This window comes from Homalodisca vitripennis, chromosome 2, assembly GCF_021130785.1.
Source record: "Homalodisca vitripennis isolate AUS2020 chromosome 2, UT_GWSS_2.1, whole genome shotgun sequence".
Taxonomy (NCBI): Eukaryota; Metazoa; Arthropoda; class Insecta; order Hemiptera; family Cicadellidae; genus Homalodisca; species Homalodisca vitripennis.
This window is the reverse complement of record NC_060208.1, coordinates 20,990,241-21,018,082: the sequence shown is the minus strand read 5'-3', so window position 1 is coordinate 21,018,082 and position 27,842 is coordinate 20,990,241. Positions and strand designations below refer to the sequence as shown.

Sequence of the window (27,842 nt, the reverse complement as noted above, 5' to 3'; positions counted from 1 at the left end):
AACTTCCTCATGGTCCAAGGAAGAACGGTATTGATTTCGGGATCAAACTATCAAAGGGCAGTTCTTCTTCCGTCTGCTTGTCCGTCAGTGTTGATAACTCTTGACAGAAAGGTCCTAGATTCTAGATACTTGGTACATAACTTCCTCATGGTCCAAGGAAGAACGGTATTTATTTTAGGCTCAAAAGATAAAATTGCAGACCTTCCGTCTGTCTACCTATCATTGTTGAAAACTCTTGATAGAAATTTCCCAGAGACTTGGTACATAAGTTCCTCATGGTCCAAGGTAGAACGCTTTTTATTTTGGAGTCAAAAGATCACAGTACAGCCTTTCGTTTACATATCCACCAGCGTTGATAACTCTTGATTGAACGGTCCTAGAGATACACGGTCCTAATACTACTTGTTACATAAGATCCCACCTGGTCCAAGGAAGAACGCTATTGTATTTGGGGTGACAACTCTTCATTGAAACGGCCAAGGGACTTGCTACTTGGTACGCAGGTTCCTTTAGGTCCAAAGACGAACAGTATTGGTTTTGAGGTCAAAAGATCTAAGCACAGTCCTTTCGTCTGTCAGCCCGTCTCTGTTGTTACGTTTCTTCGGTAATCCGTTGTATTATTTTATTTATTCATTTCAAGCTCTTGAGTAATTTACAATGAGTTCATAATATCAATGTGGTAAATTTAAAAATTACATTTTTCCCAAAAACTCATCACTTAATAAAACTATACATTTAAATATCAGCAAAGAGGATCCATGGATTCATTTACTTTTATTAGTTGAATGTCTTTCCCGGTTTGTGTTCATCGTTGGAAATGGAAATGGAAAGACTTTTTTAGAAACAAATATTTTAGTATTAATATTTTGAACACAATAATATGACAACATGAAAAGTATCACGCGAGTATTTTACGACTTCTTTAATAGTAAATGATACAATTTATATCAGAAGTTGTAATACTACTCGATGGCAGTTTCAAAGTCCCCAATGGCATTTTAAAATTTGTTGAAAATGATCTTGTACTATCAATCATATTCTGTTAATCTGTGAAATGTTTAGGTTTGATAAGTAACTGATTAGGTTCCACCTATATTTCTAAGAACAATTAAGGCAGCAGTATGCCGCTACGTGTTACGTAACAAGTTTAGTCGAGATTGTATGTTTCAAGTAGCTCATTTTAGTCTTTAGAGTGCGGACTGTTATGACGGCAATCGTACAGAAATAAACATTCACATCCACTCGGGAGATAAAACAGAAATTTCACCACCCTACTGAGTGAAAGGGTTCGATGACGCTCAGCCAGAACATATGGATGCACATACTATCATAGAACTCATTAAAAAAGAGTGTTAATGAGTTGTGTTACTCATTATGTTTGTGTTGTTCATATTTATAACACAAAACTGTATAACAAAAAAAAACGTCAGGCTGAATGATCAACAAAAATTACATGTTCCAAAGTTTCTAACCAGTGATTTTAATTCTGTTAGAGACCTCAGGGTGAGACTTTTCGCCTTTACCAGCCACAACCTGGCACCAAGCGCCATCTGTGAGAGAGAGTACCAACTGTATTGACAATTACTGTTGATCCGCAACAACGCCGACCTACTTGCGGCAGATGAGAGTCTTCCCAGCAACCGCTCACTCCACGCTGGCGCTGGCACCAGGAGCGGTGCCAAAACAATCCCGAAACTTGACAGCCATTCTAAACTGGTGTGCATCTTAGTTGACTTAGGTCTTGTAGCCATTGTCAAATGCATTATAGACTGGAAGAGATGAATGTTGTGTTAATATGGGCTAATGCTCCGATTGGAACCTAGTGGTCCTGCATTGCCTCTATGCCTAGAGAGGTCAATAAAACTTTGGAAACGGTTTTGGACCGGTTTTCCTTAAAATTAAAAAAGGCATTGGCATTGAAAGAGACACTGAAACAAAATAATGGATGAAACTGATAATCATGGCACGTTTATCTTTTTTGGTAATCTTGGAAATTTATGTCACCAAGCACTTGGAGAGAGAGAGAGGAAATCCACTTCCTTGCCCCAATTCTTGAACGTCTACAAGAACGTAGCAAGGAAAAAAGTTTGGGGGTCCATACAACAGATATTTTCTCGTAGTGGACAGAGAGTAAGGCCCCATTTTGTTCCTTAAAATATTCTTGATCCGTGTCTTTGTTGAGAACAGCCTTTCAGCAGTACGTGTCAGTAATACTGAATTATTTAAGTAATAATAAAGAAAAGAAAGAAAGAAAGAAACACTTCTTTATTGAAGCGAAATTAGGACCATATGGTCCTTTCTTACATTTAACCTCTTAAAAATATGTCTTAACAATGCAAATTAAGGCTAATTAATTAACTATAACTTACACTTACAGTATTCCATTCACTCTTCCATTCACACAGTCACGATTCAAAGAGTAGCCCCGCCGCCCGCCCCAATCATCCGGCCCAGGTACTTTCGTCTCAGCTCCGCCACAAACCGTTTTCGGCTCTCAATTTGTTTGACATGATCTGGTAAGGAGTTCCATAATCTACAGGCAGTAACGGTGAAGGATCGGTTATAGGTTTTGGTTCTGTGTATTGGAATTCTGAGACTTAGTGCACCAGACCGAGTTTCTCTTGCGCCACTCGCCGCCAAAAACTGAAAGTTTTCAGATAAATATTTTGGTGAATCCGTATTAATAATAGAGTACAACAATGACAATATTCGAATGGATCTTGAATCAGCTAATTTTAGAATTGATGATTGAATAAAATATGGTGTAACATGATCCCTTCGACGTAAATCAAACAGAAAGCGAATGCAGTAATTTTGTGCTCTTTGCAGTTTAGTGCTAAGGGCTACAGTCATGTCATTGATTACAGCGTTGCAGTAGTTAAAGTAAGGAAACACAAGTGACTTTCATCAACAGAAGTTTAATGTGAAATGGTAGAAGTCCTTGCATTCGTCTAGATAATAATCGTCTACTAAAAAAGTAATTGAAAAAATAAATCGCTAGCTACGTCCTTGACCTTCATCCTCCATGATATGAGACTTTGTTGCCTCTTAATGTAGGACTTAGGGCAAACTCATCTGTTTAAGGCATAACGGCCACTAGGAGAACTCCTCTGACTATTTCTTCATATATTTTCGCACCATACTGTATACTCTAAAGTACTGTATGAGTCTCTCGGAAGGGCATAACGGCCACTAGGAGAACTCCTCTGACTATTTCTTTATATTTCGTGACAATAGCCATACTCTAAAGTACTGTATGAGTCTCTCGGAAGGGCATAACGGCCACTAGGAGAACTCCTCTGACTATTTCTTCATATTTCGCGACAATAGCCATACTCTAAAGTACTGTATGAGTCTCTCGGAAGTGTTTAGCAACAATAAGTGTCAACTAAAGCAAATGTTTTAGAAAATACCACGCATGCTCTCTAGTCCAGTCTAGTTTATAGCCGAAATGTGTGTACGTATATGACTAGATCTCAATATATAAAGTAAGTTTTTTTTTTTTTTTAACCCACTATTGTATTAAGGGAGTAAATTGAATATGCTCAAATTCGAGACCTATCTATCCACATCTTCATAAAATCGATGTATTAAATTAATGTTTTGAACAGAACCATGTACATACTATAAAATGTATTTTCTTTTCTTCAATTCAAACCTGCAATAATAAGGCAACTTTATAGATTATTTCGAAAAGACCATTTATTTGCTCTTCTCTCCATTTTACTATTTACATTTTACTCCTAGAGATAAAACCTTTTCCATCATACACTCGGGAAGGCATGTTGCTTTATTGTAGTCCGCAACAAAAGTATTCAAGAATGCCTTTACATATGCCAATATTCCATAAGCAAGATCCTAAAAGGGATTATAACGTGGTTTCGACTCCGATTCTACATTCTAGCCAGCTCATTCATTGTGAAGATATGTGTAAACCGAAGTATCTATAACTAATTATATCATTCTATTATTTTATTTTGCTTAATTTTTTTCTCCCTGGTGGCGCCACAGTTGCACAGTTGACTAAAATATGTGAGATATGATGTTATCGGTATCGATCATTAAAATGTCGAAATCGACCTAAAGCATAGCATTTAAAAAGATTGTTTGTGAGTTCAAAAAGTAAGTGCGATGGCCGGGAATCGAACCCGGATCAACTGCTTGGAAGGCAACTATGCTGACCATTACACCACCATCGCACGCTGAGAGAACCTTTGCATAGTATAGAATTTAGTTTATAGCATGTTTTTAATTATTTATGTTATTTATTTCCATTATAAAGAACACAATATACTTTTTACAAAACAAACATTACTTTAAATTGGTCCAACTTATGATGAGCTTACAGAGGTAAAAATATATTCTAAATAATAAACACATAGATAATATAATTATATGCATTTACTTTTTTATTTATTTTAGTGGTTGGGGTGCCTAGGCGATGCTTGCCCCGGGCGTCACCAACCCCAGAAACGGCCCTGAGTTGGTTAGCGGACATAGAATAACTGCTTGAGCCACACTTTCGTGATAAAAGAACTCTCAAATGATAACATTGGACTTTGGAAGACCTTGAGGCTGAGCCCTATCTATAGTCAGGTGTACTACAAATACAAAGGCACTTCTAAAGTGTAAGGTTTCAATTGATACTAAAAATATATACCAAATATTTATGTAAAACAATAGTTTTAGATTCCTAAAATTACAGAACAAAAATCTCGGAGTTATTTTAATGATGTATTATTAATATATAATAGGGTTAGGGTGGATGGTGGATACCCTGTAACGGCATTCAATTTAAACCCATTGGACTGAAGTAAATTATGGTACATATTTTGGAAATACTACACTCAACCATTGCACCATTCAAGAGATTCTCAAATTCCACACCTTTTTCTGCATTTGCAGTGCCATTAATGTTAGTACAGTAATGAGCATTGGGTTTATCGATGATTAATTAATTCTAACAATGGGTCGTTGCCAAACACTGGTTTGCGGTATCTGTTGTTCGCTCGTGTACAAATGTCCGACTATGAATGTACAAGAACAATGAACACGGAGACTGAACAATCTGCACAGCAGCGTTGCCAATGTTGATTGTCAGCCTTTGACAATTGTTCAGTCTGGGTTTGTACTTGTAACGACAGATTTGCTCTTCTGTAAAGTTTTAAGAGTAAAATATATAATATTAATAATTTAATATAATAATTATATAAAACTTGTAGCAATTCTATTTAATTCCACTAAAATTTGAATTGGATTGATTGGACTATATTTGGTTTTCAGAGGTACTTATAAAAAGCTGGACCTAGTATTGGGTTTTAATTTACAAATCATTAAATCGAAAACGACGTCTTTAATTAGTAACTTCTGGATTCGATTTTGACTTAAATTCTTGTAATCTAATAAAAGCTTTAGGTGGTGCATATGCATTACAACACAATATCAACCCCTAAAGATGGTTTCACTAAATACAGAAAAAACAGACAGAGCATTTTTTGTCCTTCCTGGAGAAATTATAGGTATTTGGAGAAGTAATCTGGATCATCCTGAAATCAGGCTGTAGGAAAACGTTTGAGGATGAGGATATGAATTCTTTGATTATGCTTGAAATAAGACTGAACGAACTGACATGCTTGTAAAATATATATTTCCTTAAATAATATTTCATCCTAAAACATATTGCTTCCTTAAGCAGTACACAATTAAAAGACATATACTGTAAGAAATGTGTATCTAGATCTACGGCAGTTTTTCCTTCAACCTCGTTTACCTCTTTAAACCCCGACGTTAATAGTTGCCGAGAAAATATGCGGACGCTGCCATGTCCACGTTATAACATAACCTAACCGAACCTAAACTTTAAATCGTAGTTATTCTACTAATTTCTTCTAAATAGCGTTTTTCATGATTATTTTAATAATTAATAATGTTTTAATATAGTGTGGTAAAATAACAATCATTCTGAAAACAATAACGTATTATTACTCTTTGGGGTTACGTAATTGTTTCGCCAATTATGTTACGCAACTCTTTTGTTTACGTCTAAGTGGTTGGTTGTTATTTGTGTGTATTTTCTACTTATGTACCTTAGAATTAGAACCTTAGAAAGTATAGTCTTAGAAAATGGCAAGTGCCTACAATTTTCATTATTTCTTTCTTCAGGTAATGTAAACGCTTTTTGTGTCATATTGTATATATATATATATATATATATATATATATATATATATATTTTGTAGTTTATACGAATGGAATACTTTTATCCAAAACTGAATAAAAAGTTTAACTTTCGAGTTATCAATCTAATTATTTGTACATACATAAAACTAAATGTAGAGTAACAAACAGTGGGTGGCCATGGTAAAATTGTACTGGTTTTTGATTAAAACAAAACTTAAATTATATTTTTATGTAAAACATATTTTCATATATTAATTTCGTAACTTAACATAATGATATATACATAACGTATACTTTATGTGTTGTAGTTAATTTAATAATAATTGCAGCACAACACACGCCAGTTAATATAGTCAATTTAAACTGATCCCCTCCAAAAACCGCCGCTTAAAGATGTAAAATCGATTTTTAATTTAAATTTAGGATAAAACGCAATTAATGGACTAGGGACAGGTCTCACACAGATGGTCTGGGCTTTATAAACTTTTGTATCAGATATCATATAATTTTTTTAAAAGCACTCTAACTTAAAATTTTAAATGATTATTTACTGTAAAAATTTAAATTTTTGGTCCAAAAAGTGAAGTTTATTTTTGAATCTAGTGAGATCAATTAAAATATTTACTGTTATTTATAACTCTTAACATTGACGATAATTAGTTAAACCTCATATATAAATTGTGTTCTTTCATAAACGTTTAATATTGATTTCATGTAAAATTAAACTACAATCATAAGAACCAGGTTCTCAATTCTAATCTATAGCACTCTTCAATTCTTTCGTAGAACTGTGAAATACTCATAAATATGTACATAAAGTTTTAATGTAATTTAATCTTTTTCAAATTTCGTATGACGCAAAAGAGCTGTACTAAACCGTATAATTACTCAAGTAAATAGTCTAAACTCACGCGCAATGTTGCCCACGAGAGGACAGGCTCTGGTCTCAGTGTCACTGATTGGATGATTGGTTGCCTCATCACTGACTTGGAAGTGGTCACCCCGACTAGGCGATCCTTGAATGTTGCCCACGAGAGGACAGGCTCTGGTCTCAGTGTCACTGACTGGATGATTGGTTGTCTCATCACTGACTTGGAAGTGGTCACCCCGACTAGGCGATCCTTGAATGTTGCCCACGAGAGGACAGGCTCTGGTCTCAGTGTCACTGATTGGATGATTGGTTGCCTCATCACTGACTTGGAAGTGGTCACCCCGACTAGGCGATCCTTGAATGTTACCCACGAGAGGACAGGCTCTGGTCTCAGTGTTACTGATTGGATGATTGGTTGCCTCATCACTGACTTGGAAGTGGTCACCCCGACCAGGCGATCCTTGAATGTTGCCCACGAGAGGACAGGCTCTGGTCTCAGTGTCACTGACTGGATGATTGGTTGCCTCATCACTGACTTGGAAGTGGTCACCCCGACTAGGCGATCCTTGAATGTTGCCCACGAGAGGACAGGCTCTGGTCTCAGTGTCACTGACTGGATGATTGGTTGCCTCATCACTGACTTGGAAGTGGTCACCCCGACTAGGCGATCCTTGAATGTTGCCCACGCTAGGACAGGCTCTGGTCTCAGTGTCGTTGATTTGATGATTGATTACTTCATCACTGACTTGGAAGTGGTCACCTAGTGGCTGTTATGCCCTTAACCAGATGAGTGTGCCCTAAGTCCTATATTAGGAGGCAACAAGGTCTGATATCATGGAGGATGAAGATCAAAGACGTAGCTAACGAGGGGGTCCAAGGAGTCCGGAGCCCCCCAAATTTAATTTTTTTTTTCAATTAATTTTTAGTAAACAATTATTATTTCTTAAATAATTCAGTATTACTGACACATACTGCTGAAAAGTTGTTCTCAAAAAAGACACGGATCAAGAAATTTTTAAGGAACAAAATCGGGCCTTACTCTCTGTCCACTACGAGGAAATATCAGTTGTATGGACCCCCAAACTTTTTTCCTTCCTACGTTCTTGTAGACGATCAAGAAATGGAAGTGGATTTTCTCTCTCTCTCCAAGTGTTTGGCGACATAATTTTCCAAGATTACCATAAAAGATAAACTTGCCATGATCATCAGTTTCATCCATTATTTTCATGTCTTATACACATATCTTCACACTGAATGAGCTAGGTCAGAATGTAGAATCGGAGTCGAAACAACGTCACAATCCTTTTCAGGATCTTGCTTGTGGAATATTAGCACCTGCAAAGACATTACTTGAATACTTTTGTTGCGGACTAAGTACAATAAAGCAACATGCCTTCCCGAGTGTATGATGGAAAAGGTTTTGCTCTAGGCAGGAGCAATAGTAAAATTGAGCAAATAAATGGACTTTTCGAAATGATCTATAAAGTTGCCTTATTATTGTAGGTTTGGATTGAAGAAAAGAAAATACATTTTATAGTAAGTACGTGGTTCTGTTTAAATTTAATACATAATTAATAATTTAATACATCGATTCTATAAAGATGTGGATAGATAGGTCTCGAATTTGAGCATATTCAATTTACTCTTAGTGCAATAGTGGGTTAAAATTTAAAAAAAAAAACTTACTTTATATATTGAGATGTAGACATATACACTCATTTCGGCTATAAACTGGACTGGACTAGAGAGCATGCGTGGTATTTTCTAAAATACAAATATTTTATTAACATTTGATTTAGTTGACACTTATTGTTGCTAAACACTTCCGAGAGACTCATTCAGTACTTTAGAGTATGGCTATTGTCGCGAAATATGAAGAATTGGTCAAAGAGGAGTTCACGCCCTTAACCAGATGAGTGTGCATTAAGTCCTAGATTAAGATAAAGATAAAAGTTTAGATAAAGTCTTTTGATTCCAAAATAAAAAGCGTTCTTCCTTGGACCATGAGGAAGTTAAGTACCAAGTATCAAGTCTAGGGCCTTTCTGTCAAGAGTTATCAACACTGGTGGATATGTAAACGTAAGGCTGTACTGTGATCTTTTGACTCTAAAATAAAAAGAGTTTTTCTTTGCACGATGAGGAACTTATTACTTATTATTGGACCAGGAGGGCGCCTGAAGCTGAAGAACGAGCTTTCGAAGAACTCCGAGACATTCCCTACACAAAACGTGGTATAGTAGTAAATTTTCGTAGTGTAATGGCAGGAACGTCCCTTGCGCGCTAAAAATTAGTAGCTTGTTTTCGCTCATTGGATTCTTCGGCCTATTGCCTGGGAAGATGATCACTGCTTCGTGGATACAAATTGCACCAACTCCAACTCTGTAACTACGGCTTTTTATTATTTACTAGCAATCCATTACTTTTTACTCATTCATATATAAAAGCAACTGAATTTAACACTCTTCTCGTCAGTTGCTTCACGTGACCCAACCTTCAAAAGACCAAACTGTGGCGAAGTGTCATTGATGAGACAGTTCTCATCCTTGCCACTGTCCCTGTGAGTGAGGAGGTGGCACGTCTTATTTAGAGACTGAAACCAAAAATCTTATGTCAATAACGAAATTTCTGTGTAGCCGATCAAACGTTGCTTTGTAAATTTTTTTCTCCACTCACAAATGTGATAAACTGTCCTTTTCACAAGGCATATTTCCTTCCCTCCTGAAAACGATGAGTAAAATCCATTTTCTAAGAGGACTATCAGCCTTGCAGGCAACTAAAGTCCCTTATAAATTCTTCCGGTCATAAATGAAAGGATTCCTTAATAATTTTGAAACTCTTTGCTCTGAACACTTCTATTTTAAAATTGAAAGGAACAATGCTTTCAAAAATCTAACAGAAACATATGTCAATGGACTGGAGAGGTGGAAAACGTGTGTTAAGCATAATTTATTAACCCATCCAAAGCATTTAAAAGTATCAGAAGCATTCGACAAAGCATCACAACTCATTGTTGAACCAGTTAACGACATGTGGTCTTCCAAGACTGCCGCTCTAATTGCTCTTTTCTTACTTAGTGACAGAAGCTTGTGTGTGCGTGTTGCGAACTCTTTGCCAGAAAAAGTAAAACCGGATTATCGCATCCCACAGACATCTATCTTCGGACCAACCCTGTCTCTTGTGTACTTCAGCATACTGAACTCATCGTTCCTGACAGGAAATATGGCTCAGTATGAGGACGTCAAAACTCTTTGCATTAGAGCCTAATCAAAACAAGAATTAGAAATCATGTCCTTTCTGGAGCTGAATTCATGAATTTAGTAAATCAGTAAGGGTAAACAGTACCAATCAAACTAATCAAACTGATTAATTTCTGTGTTCGGTCAAAAGATCATAATGATCACACTGCCACTATGGCGCGTGACGTCCTCCTTGAGGGCACTCATTCCTCCAAATTCCTCCAAATTGGGATGAACGTTGATCGAGGGCTGACCTAATACGACCTTGTCACAAATATATGTCCAGAGGTTTCTTCAGGCATTTTTATTTTACGAAGCATTTCCAAATTCTGTTCTTTGGATGTATTAAGAACGGTATATTTTGGCCTTGTATGCCCTCATTTGGCATACGGATTAGGGATTTGGGGTAGCTCATCTAAATAAAAAATTTAAACGGATATTTAAAAGCCAAAAGAAAAATGTCAAAATTGTTTCAAAACTGCAGCAAAATGCCTTCACGGAGCTGGGATTGCTGCCATAATGTACTGCCGATACAAATATGACTTGGTCCAGGACAGGGATGTTCATCAATAGAAGACTAAAGGACTGGACAACTTCCGCATGCGGCAACACAGAATTATCACATTCAAACGTTTGCCGTCTGAGGTTGGTAATAAGCTGATAATAAGGTTGGTAATGGCTCGATGATGAGATCAAACCACTGGATAATCCAAACAAATACCAAGCTTGATTGAGATACATTTTGGAGTCAAAGATGTTTTACTCTGTTGAAGACTTTATGATAAGCCGCTGGGATGAAGTTCAAATTCACTGGATCAATCTCCTCAAGTTCTGGTGTGTAAGGTAATGATAATGAGTGAGGAATGAGATGGGAATGACAGAGAAATGGTGAATGCGTGTATGGGTATGTGACAACTAATTTATAAAACAGTACCTGACGTTTTTATGGAATAATTTTAAATTTATCGACACAGTTGTTATTTTTGTTATCGTTTTTGTTGCTATTTTTATCTCTAAGGTGATAAATGAACCTTTCTTATTGGCCACTTTAAGACACAACATAACATAAATTCCAGACCATGTATGTTGGTTTAGCATCCAGTTTTTATATGAAAACATGTACTAATATTTTGGCTCTGAACATTACAAATTTTTTCTATTGGATAGAGTATGAGGACTCAATGTAATACCAGTTTCTAGTTTGAAATGGAAGTGTTAAAAAGCGTTTATACGGAAGCATCTACATAAAACATACACCAGTGTTTTATTTGTTGTCTTTTGGCAATATTGTGTGTCTTAATTAAAAAAATACCTCAACTTTAATATATTTTGAATTAATAAAGTATTTTAATACTTATATCATTTAAAAATGAACTGATAAATCTGTGAGTAACACACACACACACACACACACACACACACACACACATATATATATATATATATATATATATATATATATATATATATACCTATGTATGTATGTATATGTGCATTATTATTTTAATACTTCATCGTTTCATTGGATTCCATCTCTTTATCACAATATTGTGTCATACTGTTGAATTTTACACGTAATAGGAAGATGTCTTTAATATTAGTAAAATTTAAAAAAATAAATTATTGCATCGGCCGGGAATCGAACCCGGGCCGCCCGCGTGGCAGGCGAGCATTCTACCACTGAACCACCGATGCTTGTGTTCAGATAAATAGATTCTGATTTTAGATAATGTTTTTGTGTCCATGTTATTTACACATATTATCTTTAGCAAAATGTTAATATAGAAATTATAGGCCATTTCCCTTGTAGTCCAGTCGTGTTACCTGATTGAAAAAATAAATGTTTTCTTACAGCAAACTAATGCCACAATTTAGTCAAATACATTATAAATAAATTTAAAAAAAAAAACATTCTGAACCAAAATTGTCTATTAGGGGTATAGGAGGGGTGGTTTTTAGGGTGAAAATGGTTTTTTGCAATTTGTGACTAAACAATGCATCCTATTGAAAAATATCAAATGAAAAAGTTGTTGGAAATAAAAAAATCTACAACTTATATAGTCATCATTTTTTCCCTAAAAAAATTATAATTTAAAAAAATAATAACAATTTTTCCACGTAAATAATACAATGTATAATGAAAAATGTCAATATTTTGTTTATTTTCAATTTTTCTGCGGTTTTTTCAATTAAACTACATATTTTTTATTTCATTTCTTCAAAATAGACAAAAAAAACGAAAAATATGAGCCTTAAAAAAACTTTTTTATATAAAAAAATGTTTCAAAATGGTGATTGAAAATTATCAAAATTTATTTTTCAAGTGAAATTTTATGATAACGGCTGAATATTTCGTACTGAAAAAACTATAGTATTTTAGGAATAGCACAAAGTATAATTGATCAAACTTTCAGCTCAATCGAACCATTTTTGTAAAATAAAATAATTAAAAACCAAAAAAACCGGGTTTTTGGATTTTTTTTGGAAATTTTTGAGGTTAGGGAAAAAATGATGACTACATAAGTTGTAGATTTTTTTTATTATTTCCAACAACTTTTTCATTTGACTTTTTTCAATGGGATGCATTGTTTAGTCACAAATTGCAAAAAACCATTTTCACCCCTAAAAACCACCCCTCCTATACCCCCTAATAGACGATTTTGGTTCGGACTGTTTTTTTTTATTTATTTATGATGTATTTGATTAAATTGTGCCATTAGTTTGCTGTAAGAAAACATTTATTAATTTGACCATTTTTAACTGCTATTTCTCCTGGACTATTGGTTTATAACGCCTTCTTCAAATATGTAACATAAGAAATGATTTAGTGATTTGATTCTTAAGCTTGATTCTTATGCTACGGTGAATCCTTGGAATTTGAAATTTACCCTTGTCTTATGAGTGCTATTTGAAACGATCTTGAATTAACGCGTAGGAAAGGTTGATTCAATACGACCTTGAGTTTCGCTCCCTTAAAAAGTTGGAAAGTCTAAATGTGTACAAAAACTCGTTGCTCCGCCATGATTTGGGACTATGTCTGAAGTATCGTAGTACGCTCAACCACACACCTGATGAGTCAATGAGAACACCTATTCCTCTACATTACATGTATGTCGTCTAGGTTTGTGTGATGTCGAAACGGTGCAAATATTTCGTTTTGAACTTCTTCGTCAGTGATTTTTTTTCTCATCTCTTCAGACGAACATGACACCAGATTCCAGGAGTCATGTCTGTGACAGCGTCAGATTTCAGACGCTGCACTAAGAGGAAGGTGAACTGGAGCTAAACAACATTTGGGTCTTTTTCGTTTAAGGGCCAGCACCTTACAAACATACTATACTTGACTGACAGTGCATTTAATCGTTTTTTTTTGTGTTATTAGTTCGTAGGGCAGTAGTCCAGGTACTATTTCTAGTATAAACTCGTCTTATCTTATCAGTGATAAACGCGCGCCGCTTATCTTTTGCCCGTAATGAAACCTGCGTTAGTTCTGTCTGAGTTTTGGGTTCAATAAAGCGTGGTGAGTTGATCTGGGCTTGGACTTTGCAAGCTGAAGTTATTTTTTTTTTTTTTTTTTTCTAAAAGAGCAAGCAACGGAAAGCGCTGCACAGCGGGCAAGCATCGCGTGATCTGAGTTTTGAATAGGCAAGCTAGGGTCTTTTGTGCTGGCCCTTAACCCTGCAACTGGCTTTAAGCGATTATCGACGCATTAACTACAGGTTCAAAATGGCACTAAGCTATTTTCGACGCATTAACTATGTCGTAATATGATCTCTCACAGCAAGTCTATTTTTACTTAGTTTGAAGTAAAACATACGTAAATCTAAAGATAAAGATTCAAGGTTTCATATTATATCATAAAACGCTCTATAGTTAAGTTAAATCTTTCATTATAAAATTCTAAACTTGGATGTTTACATTTCCGATTGCCATTTGTTTGCGTAATTTCCGAACACGCTAAAATTACCGTATGTTTGTAAAAATCCCCCATCGTGAGTTTACGTTCTACACGATCGTAAGTGTCGTCATTGAAAACAGTGTATTCTTGGCTTTCAGAAACATCTTTTCAATAGCCAGTAGGAAAATAAATGTTTATAAAATAAGCGTTTGAAAAGCTCGTGTTTTGTAAAATCCCAAAATGCCTAATGCGTCGAAAATAGCTTCATTAAATTTTTTTATTTTTGTTACTTTATCGTTGTCTGGAAATAGTGAAAATTATATCAAAACAAAGAAGAAGAATTGCTCTAAGCAACAGACAACGAAGACTATGAACTAGTATTTTATTTTTGTTCTGTTGCGCAATCACCGACTCAGCCAGTAGAGAAGAACAACGCATCGCATGGTTGCCGTGTTGATTTCTTTGTTGTTATTACGCCATTGCCGGTATTAGTATATTGCTTGCTATTTATTTGGATATTTTAGACTTTTCGTTATTTAGTATGTATAAATAAAAGTTTGTTTATTGTTTTTTTTAATTAGTGAAGTGAAAAATGTAGATGTTAGGTTAAGTTTTAGCGAATAGGTTGGATTTTTGTGAAACTGAAAATAAGCCTATGTTCACGTAGGTTCAGTGTTTTATTATTTTGTAGACAATTTAATTTTAATTAAAATTACATTTTGATTTAAATTTATGCAAAGGTATTTATTATAAAAGTAAAAAAGTTTTTTTTTAATTTTTCTGAAGGTATTAGCGTTTTATTTCTATGACTATTGCTTGTTCTATTTTTTTAACAAACAAAATAATAGAGATAAAAATACATTGTTGTACATTTTTGTAAACTTCAATAAACGCACTATCTTTATAAATAATATTTGGATAAAAAGTAAAATGTTAACTAAAAAGGTTAAGCATTTATTTCACAATTTTGACTTTTGTAAAAATAAAAAAAAGTTTGTTGCCATATAAAAATATCTTATACAATGTAAACTTCTATAAATATCATATTTTTCTCTTCTACATATATTTATCTCTTAGAAAAAAATATTTGTTCATCCAATAGATTCCAAAATGTCACAATGGTATACATAATAGTGCTATACAAACTTTTTTTCAGATTTTGTAGTTTTTATAGATATATTATCCAAAAGTACCAATAAACTTCTTTTACCTAAATATTTTTTTTGTAATCTGTAATTGAGGTATATAAGCAAACTTTTGTATATTTTAGAATTATTCTAAAAACTTTCATATTACCTGAGTGGGTGCTATACATTTTGAGAAAAATTTATTCTTTACTAATATTTTTACGTTAATCTGTAAAAAAAATAAAAATAAATTAAATGATTCAACCTTTAATATTTTTTTGGGAAAGTGCATTTATTTCTAAAGACATCGATGTTTTTAAAATGTTTGTATCTTAAAAAATAGATGAGCAGTGATTAAAATACAAAACCCTTACAAAATCACCAAAAAGTGCCTGCCATTTTGGGAAAAATGATGGCCAGTTCCAGGGTTAAACGAAAAAGACCCCCAACATTTATATTACATCATCCCTTCCCACCTTAGGATTTTTATGTGAATTAGGATGTTGCAGTTTTAGTTTTGGTTGGGCTGTTTTCTTGGTGAGAGTGCGATACATATTCTAACTAAGACATTCGTTAGTATAATATTCTAAATTATGCACGAGCTCACATATGGTTGGATCCGACCGAATTTGAATAGGTAAACGAACAGAGAAAAATACAATGATAGTGATTCAAAACTTCCTTACTTTTTAGTTCGTACACTAACCACATCCCTACAACTCTTCAATTGTACTGGTCTTTACAATTCACATGCATTGAGACAGTTAAAATCGGCCTGTAAAATTTTTGTCACGTTTTCACATCATCTGCAGTCAAGTAAAAGTAAAACATGTTATTAAACTTAGTTAAACCACTTGGTTTCATTGTTTTAGTTTACAGTTGCTGCATTCTATTAAAAATTTAAGTTAGGTATTAAAGGTTACCGTCATTCATGACAATGTCATGCAGAATTAAGGTCGGGGACACACATAACCGCACCGTGCCGACACGTGAGTCGGCCGAGTGTTGGTGCGGGCTCGGCTCGGTTACCGCGAGACCACACATGTTCGTACGCTGTCCGAGCGCAACAATCTCACTGTACTAGAGCATGTTTCTTTTGGATTTCGAAGTGACAGATACTTTAAAAAATATTCAGAAGATTAAGTATTGCTTGAAATGAAGAATGTTAATTTTATTGTTGTTATTTTTATTAATCGCTGTGGTGAATGAAACATTATAATGTTGCAGTAAAGCTTGGTACAATCAGCTAGTATGTAAAATTTGGAAGTAACATTATCTTGGTTATATTTTTTATCCCTATAATTCTTTTTCATTGTGTTTTCATTGCAGTGAATTTCCGTCAAATACATTATAAACAGTATATTTGGTATTTTTTGTATTAAACCCAAGAGCTATAGTGTGAGCCCAGAGAGTTTGCCATGTAGAGCAAGCCTTTTTATAATAATTTGTAAAACATAGAAAATATTTTTGTAAAATATATACTGGAGATCATGGGTTTTTCTTGTTTGAAAATATTGTAAAATATTTGTATTTTTACTTTAATACAGTGAAAAGAATAAAAAATAAAAATATCATAGAAACATTCTAAATATAACCCATAAATAATACCGGAATAAATTTATCAAGTAACTTCAATACATCAAAGATAAATAGAATTTTGTGCAAATAATTACATGCTTGTTATTTATTAATTAATGAAAACTTTTTATAGATTTTACATAATTCGAATTTAGTTGTTTAAAATCACTTAATGTGCAACATGGTTTTCAAATTTGTTGTAATTTTAGCACAATAAGAAAATATGACTAGTTTACTCTAAGGTAAAAAATTTAATACTTTTATCAATAAATATAATTTTGTACGCGAACACAGGATGTAGAGTTAGTAGGCTATACTAAATAATTCAATAAAATAGATAATTCAACGTTTAGACTACTTAAATAGTTTTTAAAAAAGAAGAACGCAACAGTAACCAACATATGATACCGCTCGTAGACCGCACCGTGCCCGTCAAAATTCAAACTCCACATATCGGTGACGGTGCGACGGTGCGGCCACGACGGTCTTGGTGTCGGTGCGGACATGTGTGGACTTGCAGGTTGAAAACTGTGCTGCAATTCTTTCACCGTATGACGGCCAACACACGGCCGACTCACGTGTCGGGCGCGGTGCGAGTATGTGTGTCCCGGCCTTAACTGTTATCTCGTTAGCAGATCTACTTACTGCTAAATATAACACTTTTGGCTTCCACTAATTCAAGATAGTTAAATTCTTGAAATGTTACTTGGAATTTATAAACAAACACTCGAGATGGACTGAACAACATCGGGTTTGCCGCTGTTCAGTGTCAAGCGGCTCACTTCATATCTGCTATTGGATGTGGTAATAATTCTGATAAAAAAAACACTTGGAGGAAGGTGAACTGGAGCTTAAGTCAATATTCTGATCTTGAATTGTTAAAATCTTCAAAAAAGTACAATAGTGGTATAGCTGCCAACGTCTGTAAAAAATATAATCCAAAATTTACAGAAGCAAACGTTACAGTGTTAATTTACATTAATTCATTTTCAAAAGGGAGTAAGGCGATAGTTTTTGTTTGTCTATACTCTCTCACGCGTACTCATTGTGGTTTTCTTCCCTTGACTTCTGAGCTCTGACTCATTTTAGTCTTAATAGGAAGGTAATAAAGAGCACTCTGGTAACCCGTACAACGCATACTCTACTGAAATTCAGACAGTCATTATTAAATCAGTCCAAGTAAGATATTACATTATTTTAAAGATTTTACATTACAGCACTTTAAAGTTGGAGCCCACTACTGCAAGCCTATTACTCATCGGATTGTGCAGATAGGAGATAGTTTTGTGGGAACAGAGATTTCGTTCAATGACCACATTTGAATCGAGGCCGAACATGTAATTTTTCAGGGAAAGGGAGACCATCTTTGAGTGAGTGCCTAACTGTGGTTTGCTAGAAAACATGATCAATCTGAAATCACTCCAAATTTCGCCCAAATCCCGTCCCTAACTTTAGGGTACTACATTATCTAATTCTTTGTGTAAGTTTGTTATTGACGATGGAAGATTTGAAAGGATAACAGAATTTCGGACATTTGCCGTCATTATATGTTACAAAAGGTATAAAATCAACGTTTCGAGGATTGGAATCTATCCTCTTCGTCAGGTTGGGGAGGTACTCATGTTTTGTATGTATTAATACCTCCCTCACCTGAGGAAGAGGACATATTCCCGTCCTCTAAACATTGTTTTATACCTTTTGTAACATATAACGATGGAAAATGTCCGAAATCCTGTTACATTATCCAAGTACAGATGTTCGAGGATGTTCCTATTGATGGATAATTACGTCATTGAGTACAGAGAGGTTTTTGGCGTATTCTGTTGATGGCTACTTGCTTTCGTACTATATAAAATATGCACTAAGATTTAAATGCAAATATTAACACCCTTTTAATAGATTAGACAAATTTTCTGCTTTCTTATTGTACGGTTTAATGGGGTTTTAAGGAATTCTTTACGACATTATTTAATTAGACTTCGGAATGAAATTTAGCCAACTTGAACCACAATTTTTACCTGAGCTGTTTGTTATGAATCATTGTAAAACTCAAACAGTGGAAATTCATGCACTGTTTCCATCAATCACTATTGAAATCTATACTAATATTTTGAAGCTTAGCAATGTTTGGACCCTAGATATCGTCAAAGCAGGTTCAAAAGTTTATTGGTGTTACAGCGGATATCTTTGTAAAACATTTTGAACCACGTAGGCTCCCTAACTATTGGAGGCACAGGCTTATGAACTTTAACTAAGGTTACGCTTAAGCTAGAGGTGCTCCCATATAAACGGTTTTCATAAATTTTGCATTTTAACCATAGATGTTAATGTGAATGTTAATTTTAGCTACAGTCCACCCTCCTCTTAATACACCATCGGGAATCTGATGCTGTCACTAACTTGAATCCTGTTGTTTAGGGTATTTTCGTTTGAAGAGATAAAAACTCAACATTCACATTGAATCAACCCTTCTAACCATAGCTACGTTATGTGTATACAACTCGGTTGCTCCACCGTGCTTAGAGATCGTGTCTAAAACATCGTAGTGCACTCAATTTTGCACCTGATGAGACAATGAGAATACCTCTTCACCTAGATTGCACTATATTTTTTAGTCTAAATGTCTCTTCAGACGAACATGACTCCAGATTCCAGGAGTCAAGTCTGTGACAGCGTCAGATGCCTAACGCTGCACTAAGAGGAAGGGGAACTGCTAAAATTCACATTGTATCAACTCTTCCCACTATCACTACGTTGAGCATAGATGTTACCAATAAATTAGAGCCTCAAAGATTTTCTGACTAACAGATAAATTGGTCATAAATTTGAGATAAAAATCCGTATACTAAACTTTCATGCATTTACATTATGTGACTTCCTCGGTGGTCAATAAGAAATGTTCACTAACTTGGTGATCTGCCCCATAGACATTTACTGTAAAGTAATAAACGATTCTTCTGTATTTCAGAATGGATTGCCATTTAATTTCAAACAACCATTGGTTGAGTTATCAAATGAGTTCAAAGTATTTTAAGGTGCTCAATAAGTTTTTTTTTCAAATATACTTGCTCTCCGACTTTACCTTCCTGAACTATCAACTACCAGTTTCAATCTCATGACAATAGCAAAAAGGGACATTCACTACATAGTTTGATTATTTTCGCACTCAAATCGTTCCTACGAGTTTTTTTCCAAGGGTTTTCGAAGAACTCCTCTTAGAAGCCGTGATATCCGAGGCCAGTGCAACAAAACACAGTAAGAAATGGTAATAAAACTTCTCTCGAAGATCCATGTAAGACTAATTGATGATAAAGCTTGATATTTCGGAACCCCACCTGGGTAAATTTTAATAAGCGGCCTATGCTCATTATTCGGTTGTTTTCCTCGAACGTTGAAATTGTTTTTATGAAGGATTAGATATCTAAATGTTTTTAACTCAACATATTATTTCAAATTATCAATAGTGGTGTAATGTAAACAGTGAACAACAGGAAGTAATTTATGTTTGGAGAATTTATGAGGAAATTGTGTGAGATAAACGAAAAAGTTCCTGAGGAACGGTCAAGAGAAGATTGAGGAGTGGATTACCGGCAGACTGTATAGCAGACCATCTTTGTGATTTTTTACACCTCAGGGAAGTGCGCTTGTCTGGTGAAAATCCTTGCCTCCATTTCACAAAAGCGGTTACTCACCAATTTCCGGGCGAGCTATAAATATTGTAACGTTTCTCCGATATATAGATCTATTCAAAAGTTGGTTTTGATATATTTTTATGTTATTATTAAACGTATTTATTAGAACCTTTAATGTACTATTTTTGTTGTTAATGCTTTATAATTCTCGTACGATTATGATTATTGGAGTTGGATAATATATCGATCAAATCATTCGATAATAACAATCATCTAACGAGTGTAGGCCGCTTGCTAACCCCCCCCCCCCCCACAACACGATAATGGTTTTTCGGTTTCTATAATATTTGACGGTTATTTTCAAATATTTAATCTCAAGTCTAGGTAAACTTAGAATTATTTCATAATGAAATAATGATAAAGCCAATGCTAATGTGAGTGTAACGAGTCAAGTTTAGGATCCAATTGCATACACGTAATTGGATTGTGTTCGTTTGGAGTAATTTGAATCCAACAAGCAACAGTTCCTTCCCAGGATGCAGGCCGAGGGATCCAGTGAGTGTAAACAATAAAACTTTTAGTGCGCAGAGGACATTCCCGCCATTATTAATCGGCATAGTCACTGATTTCATCGATGGTTTGTTCTTCAGTTTCAGGGATCCCCCAAGCATTTTAGGTTAGCCATTAGATAACATGAAATTGATTCCGGAGATAAAAGGTATCTCCTAACGATAATCACTTATGTTAGGAATACTTGGATAATCTTGGGATAACACTTTTAAGAAAGTGATTGGCTGTAATGTTTTGGCATACTGCGGAGAAGTCCTGATAAATCTGTGGGTAACACATACATATATGTATGTATATGTGCATTAATATTTTATTACTACATCGTTTCATTTGATTCCATCTTTTTATCAAAATATTGTATCTTTATACTAAAATACAGGCATACTGTTGAACTTTCATCTAATAGGATATTGCCTTTAATATTAGCAAAACTAAAAATTAAAATTTGCATCGGCCGGGAATCGAACCCGGGCCGCCCGCGTGGCAGGCGAGCATTCTACCACTGAACCACCGATGCTTGTAAATCAATGATTAGCTTCATCTTCTTAATGTTTTTTTGTCTCTAAGTGTTCTTTCCAATGTTAATATAGAAACTATAGGATTTTTTTTTAGCTTAGTCGGACTTTCTTTGGATCTCTTTATACGAACATGACTTCAGTCCCAGAGTCAATTCTGAGACAGCGTCAGATACCAGACGCTGTAATAAATCGAAGGTGATCTGGAGCTAAACTAGACATGCAAATTGAATCAACCCTTCCTGCCATAGCTGCGTTATGTGTATACGGTTGCTCCACCGTGCTTAGAGAACGTGTCTAAAACATCGTAGTGCACTAAAACATCGTAGTGCACTAAAACATCGTAGTGCACTAAAACATCGTAGTGCACTAAAACATCGTAGTGCACTAAAACATCGTAGTGCACTAAAACATCGTAGTGTACTAAAACATCGTAGTGCACTAAAACATCGTAGTGCACTAAAACATCGTAGTGCACTAAAACATCTTAGTGCACTAAAACATCGTTAGTGCACTAAAACATCGTAGTGCACTAAAACATCTTAGTGCACTAAAACATCGTAGTGCACTAAAACATCTTAGTGCACTAAAACATCGTAGTGCACTAAAACATCGTAGTGTACTAAAAACATCGTAGTGCACTAAATTGGACACTTCATGAGTGCAATGTTGTACAAAAAATAAATAAACAGTGTAATTATTTTCCCACTCAAATCGTTCCTACGTGTTTTGTCCAAGGGTTTCTAAAGAACTCCTACTAGAAGCCATGATTTCCGAGGCCAGTTCAAGGAAATGAGGTAAGAAATGGACAATACAAATTTTTTCGAAGATCGATGTATGAATAATTGATGATAAAGCTTTATACTTCGGAACCCCACCTGGGTGGACTTTAATAAGCCGCCTACACTCGTTATTCGGTTGTTTTCATCGAACGTTTCGATTAATTTTATGAAATGAACAATTTGATATTACAATTGTTTGACTCAACATACGACTTCCACTTATTAGTTATAGAGTAATGTAGACAATACACATCAAGAAGTAATTATCTTTAGGAGAATTTTTAAATGGCGATGCATGTGAAGAAATTGTGTGAGATAAACGAAAAAGTTTCTGACGAACGGTCAAGTGAAGTTTTAGGAGTGAATTACCGGCAGACTGTATAGCATACCATCTTTTTGATTTGTTTCCCCTTCAGCGAAGTGTGCTTGTCTTGTGAGAATCCTTTCCTCCATTTCACAAAAGCGGTTACTCACTGTTATCTGGGCAAGTTACAGTACAGTATACTAACCTTGCTCCCCTCACTCACCCCTCTGTCATTACGTCATGCATTGCACATCCTGCTGCTCCTGGATGATAATAACTTTATCCAACTGATATTGCTTTTTAATTATTGTTCTTAATATGTTATTTATTTTTATTATTTTTTAGCTTAAAGAGGTTTTCATCATTAACAAAAAGATCGTCCACTAAAACAGTTAAAATGAAAATTGTATGTTTCTTTTTATTTTATTTTTTTTTATTTATTTGTTTTTAAATTTTCTACATTTAATGTATTACAATTAATTTTATTTATTCTAAAAACCGTTCTAATTTTCGGCACTTTAGTGGCTCGAGTGTACGCACAGGTTTATTTGCCCATGTAGACCCTAATTTCCCTACAGGAACTGTATCCAGTACATATACATATATTTAGCCTTTTTATTTTTGTTTCCATATATAATTAATACTTTCTTTATGTTTTAAAATAAAATTGAATGTAAGACACATACTTATTTGCATTTGTATTATTGGAAAATAAATATTCATTCATTCAAATGTTGTAACGTTTCTCTAATATATATATATATATTATATATTAGAGTCAAAAGTTGGTTTTGTTATATTTGGATGATATTGTTAAACGTATTCATTAAAACGTTTAGTGTAATATTTGTGTTGTTAATACATTATAATTTTCGTACGATTATTGTTTAGTATCAGAGTTTAATAGTAATAGAGTTTAATCAGAGTTTAATATTTGACAGATATTTTAAAATATTTAATCTCAAGTCTGAGTAAACTTAATAATTAAATAATGATAAAGCTAATGGTAAAGTGAGTGTAACGAGTCACGTTTAGAATACAAGTGCATACACATACACGGGATTGGATTGCGTTCCTTTACAGTAATTTGAATCAACCAAGCAGCAGTTCTTTCCCAGGTTGCAGGCCGAGGGATCCAGTGAGCGTAAACAATCTAACTTTTAGTGCGCAAGGGACATTCCCGCCTTATTAATCGGCATAGTCACTGATTTCATCGATTGTTCGTTTTCAGTTTCAGGGATCCCCCAAGCATTTTAGGTTAGCCATTTGATAACATTAAATTGATTCCGGAGATAAAAGGTATCTCCTAACGATAATCGCTTATCTCAGGAATACTTGGATAATCTTGGAATACCACCTTAAAAAAAAGGGTCGGCTGTGTTTTCCCTGGCATAGGTACGGAAAATTCTGATAGAACTTTGGATAACCCTACATTTTTTACGCATGTAGGCTATTTATGTACGTAAATATTTTATTACTACATCGTTTCATTTAACTCTTCGTCAAAATGTTGTATCTTGTATAAAATCTTAGGACTGTTGCACTTTATACATAGTAGGGTATTGTGTTTAGTTTAGTAAAATTTAAAAAATAACATGTGCATCGGCCGGGAATCGAACCCGGGCCGCCCGCGTGGCAGGCGAGCATTCTACCACTGAACCACCGATGCTTGTAAATCTATGATTAGATTCATCTTCTTAATGTTTTTGTATCTATAAGTGTGTTGTTAACACATAAGACCCTTTTAAAATGTTAATATAGAAATTATAGGCCATTTCCCTTGGTTTCTTATATTTTTTTGAATTAAGTGCAGTTTTTCTAGCTTCGTCGATGACTTTCTTTGGATCTCTTCAGACAAACATGACTCCAGTCCCAGAGTCAAGTCTAAGACAGCGTCCAGACGCTGCACTAAGAGGAAGGTGAACTGGAGCTAAACTCAACATTCAAATTGAATCAAACCTTCACACCATAGCTATGTTATGTTTATTTCTATGTAAACAGTATTTTTAACAATCTATGCATTTAAAAAGTGTTAATTTAAAGGATCAACACTAGGACATATTTATTATAGCATTTCTTCATACTAGATACTTATTATAAAACAGGATGTAGAGATGCACAAAGTTCTCAAGTTTAAACAAGGACTGTAGAATAAGGTGGCCCTCCAGATTCAAAAATTAATATTTAGCATACATACAAAAATAAATATCTAGTATAAAATACGTGTATATACAATTATGTTAGTTACATTCATGCTACATATATTTTTTTTAATTTGGAGTGTAATCTTATTCTATAAATTTCAGAGTTGCCCAACATAGACTAAAATCTTACGAGAGCCTACCATCTGAAGTTGGTGTAAAATCTTTGAACAAACTTCCTAATAATATAAAGAACCAGACGAACCCTTTGAATTTTAAACGATTGCTTAAGTGTTATTTAATATTAAATGAGTTTTATTGCGTGAGCGAGTTTATGGAACATACAACTTGATCGGGCATCTCTCACTGGGTGTTGACATGTCTATTCTTATGTTGACATTGTTAATTTTAAAAGTAGATCTTGTTTTTTTTACTTGGTACAACAATTGTTTAAATAAAATAATTTTAAACATTAACATAATTTATTGATAAATCTATAGAGTTACACGATAGTTATAGAGTTATGACGATTGCTATACAAATTGTGTATTTGTCTTCTGGCAATAAAGAATTGTGATTGTGTAATTCTACAGAATAGTCTACTTTAACATCCTTTTGACCTTATATATGCTTAATATTGCAGATAGAAAATAAAATTATAAATACTTCTCAGTCACCAGCATTTATTTTTCGATGCATTCAAATGTTGGAAGATATACTCCCATGAAGTAAACACCAATGTACTCAAAATGTTCAGACATTAACCTTCCATTTGTTACATACACTTCGATAAGGAAGTAGAAAACTTAAAACTCAATACAAACGACCTATATAACCTAAATAACTACCTACCTAACGCATATATATATATATATATATATATATATATATAGGCCTAAATAACGACTGTTTTAGTTCGATCGTCATTGAAGATAGAAATTACAATTGCATATATTACAAATGTATGAAAGTGCTATTCAAAAATAAAAAAAACAAACAAGTAAATTTGTTTAACTTGTAGAAAGATTAATCTATAACTTAACCCCCATATATTATATTCAAGTTATTATTTTTATCCGTGTCTGATTTTATTGAAAACCTAAGCTCACCCGACAATATAACTTAAATAAAACATATTTCATGTTATTTTGTAAATATTTGTTTAGAAAGGCAGAGTTTTAAATAATGTCTCATTTTAATTTTGTAAAGTTTTTGAAGCCAGAGTTCTTTAACAATTGTAATATTCATGAAAAGGCCGTGAAACATTTTGAACAGTCAGGGTAAGAACAAACTGGTTATTTTAGTAGTCTTTGTTTAAACTCGTGAATTTTGAAGTTTGTACACCCTGTTTGTACCTTAAGTATCTAGATAAGGAACATTTTAAGAAGGCATAAGAACCAAGGGAAATGGCCTATAATTTCTATATTAACATTTGAAAAAAGTAATATGTGTAAATAACACAGCAATAGACAGAAAAACATTAAGAAGATGAATCTAAAATATAGATCTCAAGCATCGGTGGTTCAGTGGTAGAATGCTCGCCTGCCACGCGGGCGGCCCGGGTTCGATTCCCGGCCGATGCAATATTTAAATTTTTTTTAATCTTGCTAATATTTAAAGACATTATCCCACTAGATGTAAAGTTCAACAGTGTGACTGTATTTTAGTATAAATGCACAATATTTGTATAAAAAAGATAGAATTAAAAGAAACTACGTAGTAATATAAAATATTAATTCACACACACACACATATATGTATAGTATATATAACATACATATATATATATATATATATATATAATATATATATATATATATATATAATATGAAGGTATGTACCATATTTCCTGCCTCTATATGTCGTGGTTTTTGCTAGGTGTTATTCAGAACAATTAATTTATATGGATGAATCTCGATAAACTAATTAGGTTATAAAGAATCAAATTCGGTCTGTTAAAATTAATTTGCTGTGTAAGATATTTCCAGTATTATTGAGGAGTGTGCTTTCAAGAAAATGTATCAACGAAAACCAATTTCGATCATAAAGCGTCATCTTTCCGCTCTTTTCATTTACCTTCGATCTAACGAAATTAGATTACCTTATGTGCGAAAATTCACGGATTTTTACAATGAGGTTGTTTTCATAATAGCGTTTAATAGTATTTTCATTGCATTAGATAGTTTATTGATCATTGGTGCAATCTAAATTTGAAATTAGGCAATGACGTCTTCTATGCAACCTGCATTACACTAATGATCAAGCACTTTACAATAACAATTTTCTAAATTTTAAATGTAAACCAATGTTTCTGCCTCTTTAATGAACTTCAGCTGAAAGTATTAACAGCTGTTAAATATCAGTTCACTTTGTATTACGTGTCGTAGCGCCGGATCCAATATAAAACACTCTCACATCAACAACAATTTATGAATAACAAATTAATTAAATAAACTATTTAAATCGGACCAAATCATGAATCTAAACCATTCTCGAATTCTCTTCAATACACACACAAAATTTCATCAAAATACAGTCGTTTAGGAGGAGTTCAGTCACATACACACGAACATAAGATATATGTATATATATATATATATATATATATATATATAAAGATATATACATATACAAGGTGTACAAAATTCCAGCACGAGCTTGATCATTCCCGAACGATGACAGGTAAAGCAATAAAACATTTTGCAGCAGTGACTGAAATTTGGAAAAATTTTTAAAATCCACTAAACTGAACTCTACTCCGTGCTTTTTCTCTCTCTCAACGTGCGATGGTGGTGTAATGGTCAGCATAGTTGCCTTCCAAGCAGTTGATCCGGGTTCGATTCCCGGCCATCGCACTTCAATTTTTCATCTTCATCATAATTTTTGAATTGCAAGACTTGAATACCAAAATCATTGCCCTCTCTTTTTTATCGTTATCGTCGTTAATTTACCCGGCATGTGAACTAGCGCAGAAAGCTTAGCCTCTGTAATCGATGGGCCTGTAGATA

The 27,842-nt window shown here is 34.1% G+C and overlaps 2 protein-coding genes and 6 non-coding genes across 9 annotated transcripts in view; 2 read left to right on the top strand and 6 right to left on the bottom strand.

The window, feature by feature from the left end:
- The window catches only part of LOC124353660 (UDP-glycosyltransferase UGT5-like), a 146,563-nt gene that overhangs the window by 35,727 nt on the left and 82,994 nt on the right, over positions 1-27,842 (bottom strand). Inside the window, exon 1 of one of the 2 annotated variants that reach the window (XM_046803607.1) lies at positions 7,092-7,112. The exons of the other annotated variant lie outside the window; for it this stretch is intronic. The gene's annotated coding sequence lies outside the window, so the exon portion shown is untranslated. Of the gene's footprint in view, positions 1-7,091; positions 7,113-27,842 lie in introns of those variants that run through there. 2 annotated transcript variants of the gene reach the window in all.
- Trnag-ucc lies at positions 4,128-4,199 on the bottom strand. Its single transcript has one exon. It is a non-coding gene; the product is annotated as a tRNA-Gly (tRNA).
- The window catches only part of LOC124355552, a 94,423-nt gene continuing 73,649 nt past the window's right edge, over positions 7,069-27,842 (bottom strand). Inside the window, exons 3-4 of the mRNA XM_046806716.1 lie at positions 9,543-9,641; positions 7,069-7,818 (exon numbers count right to left, since the gene is read on the bottom strand). Of these exons, the coding sequence (XP_046662672.1) occupies positions 7,069-7,818; positions 9,543-9,641 (849 nt within the window). The remainder of the gene's footprint in view (positions 7,819-9,542; positions 9,642-27,842) is intronic.
- Positions 11,912-11,982, bottom strand: Trnag-gcc. The gene has a single exon. It is a non-coding gene; the product is annotated as a tRNA-Gly (tRNA).
- On the bottom strand, positions 21,539-21,609 carry Trnag-gcc. Its single transcript has one exon. It is a non-coding gene; the product is annotated as a tRNA-Gly (tRNA).
- Positions 24,292-24,362, bottom strand: Trnag-gcc. The gene has a single exon. It is a non-coding gene; the product is annotated as a tRNA-Gly (tRNA).
- Positions 26,347-26,417, top strand: Trnag-gcc. Its single transcript has one exon. It is a non-coding gene; the product is annotated as a tRNA-Gly (tRNA).
- Positions 27,618-27,689, top strand: Trnag-ucc. The gene has a single exon. It is a non-coding gene; the product is annotated as a tRNA-Gly (tRNA).